The 9,584-nt window shown below is 40.8% G+C and overlaps 2 protein-coding genes across 2 annotated transcripts in view; both read left to right on the top strand.

Moving 5' to 3' along the window:
• The window catches only part of LOC101306660, a 19,734-nt gene extending 14,869 nt beyond the window's left edge, over positions 1-4,865 (top strand). The window contains exons 4-6 of the mRNA XM_004305691.1: positions 3,754-3,838; positions 3,936-4,505; positions 4,626-4,865. Of these exons, the coding sequence (XP_004305739.1) occupies positions 3,754-3,838; positions 3,936-4,505; positions 4,626-4,865 (895 nt within the window). The remainder of the gene's footprint in view (positions 1-3,753; positions 3,839-3,935; positions 4,506-4,625) is intronic.
• A 2,993-nt stretch (positions 4,866-7,858) lies between these two features.
• On the top strand, positions 7,859-9,004 carry LOC101306365 (F-box/kelch-repeat protein At3g06240-like). Its single transcript, XM_004305690.1, has one exon. The coding sequence runs from the start codon at positions 7,859-7,861 to the stop codon at positions 9,002-9,004; it is 1,146 nt and encodes a 381-aa protein (XP_004305738.1).
• Positions 9,005-9,584: the final 580 nt, after the last annotated feature.

Raw genomic sequence — 9,584 nt, 5'->3', positions numbered from 1 at the left:
CAAACATTTCCGATGAGATCCATGGAGCAATTCTTAGATAGCAAGCACTAGCTCCCGGTGCGACTTCATAAAAAGCAATCAGAGATAAGATCAAAGAGAATGAAACGCACGTAGTGGTCATTATAGCGCTTCCTTCTGATCCTAGAAAACGTCCGAAAAAACCTGCTACGGAACTACCGAGAAGGGGCAAAAATACAATAAGTAGATACATAATTTCGAGTGTGGTCAGACAACCAGAAATCAGACAATGACAGAGCGGCCTTGATCGACGTCCGCGACCGAAGGAATGAGTCACAAAGTAAAAAAATAGAAACCCCAACGACAAAGGAACGAGCATTTTCGGGGGCTAGCCCGCTTTCCTTTGCCACTCAAGTGTACGGCAACCGCCGTGCTTAGGCCCCTTCTTCCCCTCCCTAATGAAAGAGTCCACCTAACCTTCGGGGGTTTCATACAACGAGCGGATTATAGGCAATCCCGCTCGTTGATAACACTCCCGGTTTGACATTTCAGAAAAAAATCGTTTATAGATACCGGAAGTGCCCCCATGGGCTTTAAGTTCTTCTATAAGGAGGTCGAGAAAGAGGTTTTGAAGCTCTTTCTCCTCCGCGGTGCGGGGAGAACTCACGTATTTTATTTCTGACTCGACAAAGTCGAAAGCCCCCTCCCACTGGTTTGTATCAGGGAAAGGCCCCCTATTTAGCAGAGTCCCTAAGCGGGGCTCCGCTTGGGCATAACGCATCAAAGAGCTCTCCAACCACCCCTTTTTTTCTAGGATGTGGAGCTCGTAGTACTCATGCGTCAGCCCGGATACATATTCTGGGCCCGCCCTGCAGTCCCTGAGGCTCTCTTGGACTTGTTGGGCGTAATCCCCTTCCCGCAATTGTGCGGGTATCCCCCACCAGTTCTTACTTTCCAGGATTTTTATCCGGTCATAGAGGTCCGTAATGCTAGCAGGGGGGGGGGGGGAGGGCAGGAGGCAAGGGGTCAAGAGAAATACTAGGCAAAGCTACCTGCATTTCACCAAACCCCGGCTCGGCGCAATAAATGAGTTCCCCCACCATTGTCGGAGTCTAATTCAGGCTAGAGGACCAACGACGCCGGCAAATCTGCATTTTTTGTGTTTTGCGGAGATCCACTTCTGATCCGGCCTATATATATATGTATTGTATACTTATCATATGATACAACGTAGTATATGGAATAGTTTAATGTCACATGTCAAACATCATATATAGTTTGAAATTATATACGAGAATTAGAATGAGTAAAATTGAATTTCAAGAACATAAACTATTTGTACTTTGTGACATGCATGATGCCACGGGAACAATATGATGGCATTCATCCTTAATTTATTTGACCAAAATATGGAAAATCATGATGACCTTTATCCATGCCACATGGAAACCAAATGCTGGCAAGTTATAATAGTGTAGGAGCCCGACGTCACATACCCTGATCAATTACATTGTCGGTCATTGTTGTATTCACAATAGCCATACCAGTTATTGGTTCATTTGATCAAAGTACATGCACACTAGTTTCTGATATCAACGATGCTAGGTTATGGTTGATACTTGGGTACTTTTGGGCATAATTAATCATGGGCAAACATGTTTCATGGTGTAGCTTCCTTATGGAACTAGGATGGAGCAGCTCCCTCCGACACATTTTTGGTGCGCAATTTACGCGCTTGCGTGAATGATTGATAATAGAGTTATACTAACTGATTTACAAGTTCGGATCAATCAAAAGATAATACTTTGAGAAGCACAAGCTACTGAATTAGTGGCATATCGAGTTGAGTCCTAATGATCGATAATTAATGAATAGCATCGTATAAATTTTTTGAAGACATTAACAAAGGAAAAAAGAAGATTTGTTTTAAGGCTACTCATTTAGCAACGCCTTTGCGTAGGTGGTGGCATCTAACTCATCGGTGTACGTTTCCACTCAACCGACTAGCTAATGAACTTTTCTCGTCCAACTTTGTAAGCTAGAAATCATCACTCCTCCATAAAGCCAACACAGACTAACCCAAAAGGAAGAGAAAAAGAAAGGTAGAAACCGAAAGCCAAACCCACCAAGGCCACAAAGCTCTCCTCTCTTCCCTCCAGAGCCTTCCAACGCTGGCAGGGGTGCGCGAAGCTATGCACATGCCAAAAGTGGCCATGGCACCCCCCAACCTCTTTCCTCTACATGTATTTTATCATTTGAAATTGGTCAATTGCCTTCATCTTGTGATCATTGTACACAATGGCCCCCCTTAATTCTAAAGTTTGGCTCTGCCACTGAACGCTAAACTCGCCGTTTGAGCCTACCACCGCCACTTCAATCTGGCGGCTTCCCTCTCCTCCAGGTCATGGTTACGAGCTTACAGCCGCAACGAAACCTTGTCGCCTCCCTGCCTAAATCTACAAAGCAGGATTTGGCCAAAGTCTCACCAACTCACTAGATCATATCAACCGCACCATTGCCACGCTAAGAACAAGCTCCGACCAAGCCAACCACTCACCTAAGGCTACACCAACAACCCAAGCCGATTTGGATTTGGATTCAAAGGTTGAATCTCAATCCAATCGATCAAGCATCAACACCAAATTAGGGATCCCACAATCTGTCGCGATCAGAAACCTCCCTCCTCATCTGAGCCACAGCCAAAGACGCCGCACAATCTTGGCAGAAACATATTCCGCCTCCTTGACGATCCGCACGCGAGATCAGATCAGAACCAGCCGATCTGCAACCCTCCACGATGCCGCCTGTCATGATAAACACCCTCCCTCCGGATGAAAAAAGGGCGCCGCCGCCGTTGAAACCCTAGGTTTCTATCTCAAAGTCGACGTCGCTCCGAAAAGGATGGACGCTCTCGAGACTCTTGACAAAATATTTGAGACAAGTATACGAACTGCTATCTTTTGATAGTCTAAAATGATCTAGAATTACTAAGATCGAGATCTTAGAAATAAATCAAAATCCTAACGTATCCAACAATCGATTTTTATATTTTTTTTAGGATTTTTTCTCTTTAGTATTAGTATTGCCTTTATATAAGAAAAGATTATGATTTAAAGCAACACATCTTAGATTTCGAAAAGAAAGAAAAAAGAATTCTAAAGCTACACATTTGGAGAGAAAAAGAAGAAAAAAAAAAGAAAAAAAAGGGAAGAGTGAAAAGAATGATGAGATAATCTGGCAGTCTAGCACGAAGAAAAATGCATGGAGATCACACGCGTGGATCTCAAACAGTGGGCCCTCATGATTTTTGAAGAAAAAAACACACAACACGGGAGAGCCAGCGATCCCCTCCCCCTCCCCTGCTCTTTCTGACCTGCTGATCCTCCTCCTCCGTTTCTCCCTCTTTGACAGACGCAACAACGTACGTGCACAGCTATTTTTTCGCTGCAAGTTTTCTCTTTCTTTTTCTTTTTTTCATGGGCTCTTTTTTTTGGGTAAGTTTCCACCTGCAAGTCATCGTCAAATCAAATCCATGTCCAAGCACCACTGCTTGTATCTTGGCAGTGATTAGGAAATCTATGCTGCATTTAGGGGAGGCAACTTGGACCCGGTCATTTTTGGAAGGTCAACACTTCTGTTCAGCATCTTGTTCAACCTAATCGATAGAAAATATATAGACCGTCTTACAGCTTTTGGCTTTCATGCAACTTTTGTAAAGTGGATTAGTTCTATATTGTCTTCAGCTCGGCTATCTATTCTATTTAATGGCTCTCCAGTGGGTTTTTTTGGTTGTAGTCGTGGGGTTCGACAAGGTGATCCTTTGTCTCCGTTTCTGTTTTGTCTTGCTGAAGAGGTTCTTAGCCATGGGATATTGCATTTGGTTGATATGGGTCGTATACATAATATTTCATCTCCTCGAGCTGTGAAAGTCCCTTCTCATATGTTATTCGCTGACGATATAATGGTTTTTTTGTAAGGGAGATAAAAGAAGCTTAGTGAACCTTATGGGTTTCTTTGAGAAGTATGGACTCAACTCCGGGCAGTTTGTGAATAAGAGCAAATCTCATGTTTACTTGGGCAAGTCAGCTGTTCATCGTCGTGCTCTTATTTATTCTTGGTTGGGTGTTCCAATGGGGAAGTTTCCTTTCATGTACCTTGGAGTGCCAATTTTTGTGGGTCGACCTAAGCGTGTCTACTTCCAAGTCTTGACTGATCGAATTCGTAATGCAATGTCTAATTGGAAGGGGAACTCTCTCTCTATGGCAGGAAGAGTAACACTGGTCAATTCTGTGGTGATTAGCATGCTCTCTCATAGTTTCACAATTTATGCCTGGCCTAAGACCGTCTTACAGCAAGTTCGTAACTGGATTAGAAATTTTATCTGGACAGGTAACGTGTCTTGTAGAGCTTATTACCCTGTTGCTTGGAAAAAATGTTGTGCTCCGTTGAAGGAGGGGGGTCTTGGTGTTCGAAATATTATGGCTCTTAATCAAGCTTTCCTCTTGAAGAAGTTTTGGGATTTCTTAACAAAGTCTACAACTGCGGCTGTATTCTTTTCTGCTCGTTTCTTGCAACGCTCAGGTCAGCCATGTTCTTATTATAAAAGGTCATCTATATGGCCTGGAATGCGACCCTTGTTCACATATATTTTGTACAACTCTAAATAGGTAGTGGGGAATGGTCACTCAATTGATTTTTGGCATGGTAATTGGCTCAATGGTTCAATTATTGATAAATTGGGTATTGCGCATCAGCTTGGTAAGTCGCTATGTGGGAAAGTGTTTGATTTCATTTTGAAGGGCTCATGGTTTTGCTCTACTAATCTAAATGCTGAGCTTGCGGCGCTTTGGTTAGAAATTTTGGCTATTCAGCTTCCTTCTTATGATATTGATGACAAGCTTGTTTGATTGGATTCATTGGATGGGAGTTTATCTTTATCTATAGCCTATGAGTTCAAGAGAAGTAAGCAAGCAAGTGTTCCTTGGGATAGATGGGTTTGGCGGCAGTGCTTTCAGCCTCGTAACTCAATTACTTTATGGAAATTTCTTCATGGTAAGCTTTTGACAGATGATATTTTGGTGCAGCGGGGTTTTTCTTTTGCATCAATGTGCTCTCTTTGTCATGCATCTGTTGAGAATAGTCACCACCTTTTCTTTGAGTGCTCTTTCTCTTTGAGGGTTTGGTGTGCAATTCTATCTTTGTTTAGAGTTAACAGCCACTTCCTGGATATACATGCTTTCTTCTCTTATCCACTGCAACATGGTTTTGGTACGCAATTGCAATTACTTTGGTGGGGTATGATGGGGGCTGGCTTCTACTCCATTTGGGATGCTAGAAACACTACTCGTTTTCGTGAGCGTCATTCAACGCCGGATTGTTTGATTCACTCCATCAAGTCACAAATTCGAGAGATTGATTCTTGGGGTTTGGGAACTATGCATAATTCCGTTGGGGAGCTTTGTATTTTCAGTGCTCTTGGAATCAAAGGTAGAGCCTCGAGATCACATCAAATTCGTGAAGTCCATTGGCATGCTCCTAGTGTTTTTCAAGTAAAGGTTAATACTGATGGTGCTGCTCGTGGGACACCCGGGTTGGCAGGCTTTGGTGGTATTTTTCGAGATCACTTGGGTAATTGTATGGGTTGTTTTGCTGGCTCCATGGGTATTGCTACTGCCCTTGAAGCGGAGCTTCAAGCAATTATTCATGCAGTCTCAATGGCAGCGAGGAAGGGATGGAACTCTCTCTGGATCGAGTGTGATTCGGCAATAGTGATTCATTTTCTTGCCAATAAAGAGTGCTCGATCCCTTGGCGTTTAAAGATTGCTTGGATAAATTGTTGTGTCCTTTCCTCCATGCGTATCAGATTTTCACATATCTATCGAGAAGGGAACCAAGTGGCCGATTGTTTGGCTAACTTTGGAGTTGATCATGAAGGTCATTACTGGTGGGACTCATGCCCTCCTTGTGCCTCTTCTACTTTTGTTCACAACCTACATGGGTTACCAAGCTTCCGTATCTGCTAGTTGAGATTGATGCTATTGGTATATCAAATGAAGTGGTGGTGTACTGGCTCTCTTCCTTTTCAGTACTTTTTTCTCCTTTCTGTTCTTATGGAGGTTTTGCTCCCTGGCCTCCTCTCCCTGTACTCTCTTTCTTTCCTTCATTATTAAATAAAAATAGAGGGGTTTTCCCTTTTTAAATTAAAAAAAAAAGAAAAAAGACCGTCTTCGCTCAATTGACATCATTGGTTTAGGGTTTCGACTATTTACATATCCAAAAATGTTAAGCACCATATCGAGTAAGTTAATCGAAGCTTACAAGCGAAATTACGACATAAAACCTCAAAAGGGTAATTGCTATACTTTGGTTGATCTCAAATTGTTTGAACTGATGCATAGATTATGCTTGTGGCGTTGTGCACAATGTTTTCTTAAGGCATAAATCACTTTTTGAGTTTACTTGAGTTATACGACATCAAGATCAAGTTAGACCCCAAATCTTCTCAAAATAAAAGCCCAAACACCCTACAATTTTTAAGTAACTTTTAACTTTGATTGACCTAAAATTGTCTGAACTGATACATTGATTTTGGTTGTGTACAATGATTCCCAAAGGCTTAAGATTCGGGTTGAGTTGTTTTGAAAATACATATAAATATTCTTCTGTAGGTTGACTTGTTTGGTTGTTGGTTATCACATTGTGAGTTGTGGATGGTGGACTAAAACCCTAACCCGAACTCAACTCAAACTTGAGCTAGCTTGATTGAGTTGGTTCGTAATTCTAAAATGGTAGCAGATTACTCATTTTTTTATTAAGGTACTCTAGAGTGGGCTAAGTATAAATAAATCATACACATAGCTTTATAGATTGATTCGCTTTAGATCGATAATTACTTATTAACCAAACCAGCAGACATTAGTGGGGTAGATTAAGCAAAGAACACTATGATTATCGAGTGCCTATAAAGCTCCATTATTGTGTTATGCTTTTCTTTACGGTGATAACAACCAAATGTGTTTCTTTCCTATGTGGAAAGTCCCACATATAGTTCCTTCACAAAAGATGTCAATACTCAAAGCAAGCTAGTACTATAAAGTACGGGCGGAGTGAATTAGCTTCTTGTCCAACTAAGCCTAAATTTAGACTATTTTGGTGCGCCTTTCTGTATCCGTGCAAAGCAAGCATGGGATTCTTTGTGCAATTGTGCTCGTGGGAGAAACTGCTTTTGCTTCCTTCTGCTTTGTGGATTAGTAGCATTGCATATTTGTATAATAGTAAGTCTAAAACATATTGTATTAGGAATTTAGGATTATATGCTTTGCTTGCGTCTGAGATGGAACAAAAGGTGACCCAGTACTAGTAGTAATACCAAGCACCAGAACTAGTGCACTTTCTGCTTTTGCATCCACAAACCTTTCTTATTGTTTTAGCTTAAAGCAGGGACAAGACAGCAGAAGATATGTTACTATTTAAGAAGTGCTTTGTATGTTTTGTGTATGATTTGGCCAAATAGACCTGTTAAGCTACATATTAGCACAAGTCACCACAAAGATCAGCCAAATTTTAACGCCTAAAAACATTAGGGTAGACTTGTGTGAGAAAAAAGTTGAGAAAGTGACTTGTATGAAATTTTCTAAATTATTATTATATATTGTTGAGATCGACTATCAACTTGAGATCAGTGTGAATAGAGAAGCAGTAAACGTGTGTTTCCTTATTTTCCTGTTTGATTTTGGTTACTTGTCCTTGTTAAGTTAGGAATATTTCCCGGCCTTAACTAGGGATCAATTGAATGAAGGCCTGCTCTTCCATATACATATAAATATATACCAGGTTAGGTTTTGACGACTATATACGGTCTACTACCCTTTTACAACCTTACTAGTTATCTCTGATCATCATGAGTAGTTTCAACATCCCTGAAGAAATCGTGATCGATATCTTATTGAGACTACCCTCAAAATCACTCGTTCGGTTTACGTGTGTTTGCAAGTCATGGCAAGATTTGATTAGAAGCTCAAGTTTTGCTCGATCACATCTTAATAGGAATACAGCAAGACGTTCCCATAGATATCTGTATGCTTACCATCGCTCCACCACAGATCATGAACCTGCAAAACATTATCAGCACTCTCTTTTCTCTGTTGAAACATTTGAGCCGTGCTTGAATCTAAGACATCCCTTGTGGACTGGAAAACAATTCAGAATATATGGTTCATGCAATGGCCTTCTGTGCATCTCCGACAAGAATCTTCGTTCGAATAGTCCTATATGCATATGGAACCCATCTATTCAGAAGTTTAGGGTTCTTCCAAATATTGGGACGCCTTTGCGCCTTAAAAGTACTTACCGTCTCATATGGAACCCTATTCGGAAGTCATGTATCCGTAAAAGTCATGCCCGTCTCTCGTTTGGATTTGATCCACAGCTTAACGATTACATGGTTGTGAGGATTGTCGAATCCGAATTGTCTAATCTTGTTGAGGTAGTTGAGGTTTATACCCTCAGCACAAACTCATGGAAGAGGATTCGGGTAACCCCTCCTTGGTCAAATTCCATTTACATTCACATGGGAAGTGCATTTTTGAATGGAATAGAATACTGGACTGCTAAGACATGTTCAGGATATAAGATTGCTGCATTTGATACGAGGAGTAAACAATTTCAAGAACTCATGGTGCCAAAAGAAGATTCCATTTGGTTGCTGCTAGTGCGAGTGTGCCAAGAATCACTTTGCTTCTTTCATTACTATGAGGGATCCATTGACTTGTGGATGATGAAAGAACAGTGTTTGAACAAGGTGGGTAAAGCACATTTACCCGAGAAAGGAGGGTATCCGGTTCCACTGATCAGCTCTAGCATGGATAATGAACTAGTCATCATGCATCAGTATAGAGATGAACATGGATTGGAATTTGACCAAATGGCTATATTTAACATTGAATCCAGGCAATCTATTAGAACTGGGATTAGGTTGGAGCGGAAAGATTTCGGCTACTTTGATGGCGGTTCGTACATTGAAAGTCTGGTTTTGCTCAGTGATTAAGCAAAGGGGTCGAGCTACAATTTCAAAGATTAAGTATAAATGATCGATTACAGTTTGCTCTTGGTTAGTTTATTTGATTGGATATTTGGATTGATGTTAAATATGAATAATGTTCTTCATGTTATGGGACATCTGGTTTTATTGTCATCTCTTTGTTTTTTTCACCCTTAGATTTTGATAACGCCCTTGCATGAGTTGCATCCATGTTGCATGTATTGTTTCACCTGGTATATATCTTTTGGTTGGCGAAAATTCAACCAAAACCTTATCTGGTATATATTTTATCAACGACGGTATTTTCAAAGGTTTGTTTTCTGGACCCATAGATATCAGAGACTAATCTTTAGAGGCTTTCTTTCCTTAGCCAATAAGAATAAATTGAGATTTAACTCCAATTAACGTCGGCGAGATTCAAATCTGGGTACAGGGTATGGGAAATTTCATTCATAAAAAGATTACATCATGTAATATATAGTGACCTCATTAAATCTAACAATACCTAGAAAGAGTACTACACTCTGTTTTAACAAACTTAACAACCAGAGTCATCAACTATTAAATGATATGACCTAGCCACTCC

Source organism: Fragaria vesca, linkage group LG6 (assembly GCF_000184155.1).
Source record: "Fragaria vesca subsp. vesca linkage group LG6, FraVesHawaii_1.0, whole genome shotgun sequence".
Classification (NCBI taxonomy): Eukaryota; Viridiplantae; Streptophyta; class Magnoliopsida; order Rosales; family Rosaceae; genus Fragaria; species Fragaria vesca.
This window is presented reverse-complemented; position numbering and strand designations above follow the sequence as displayed.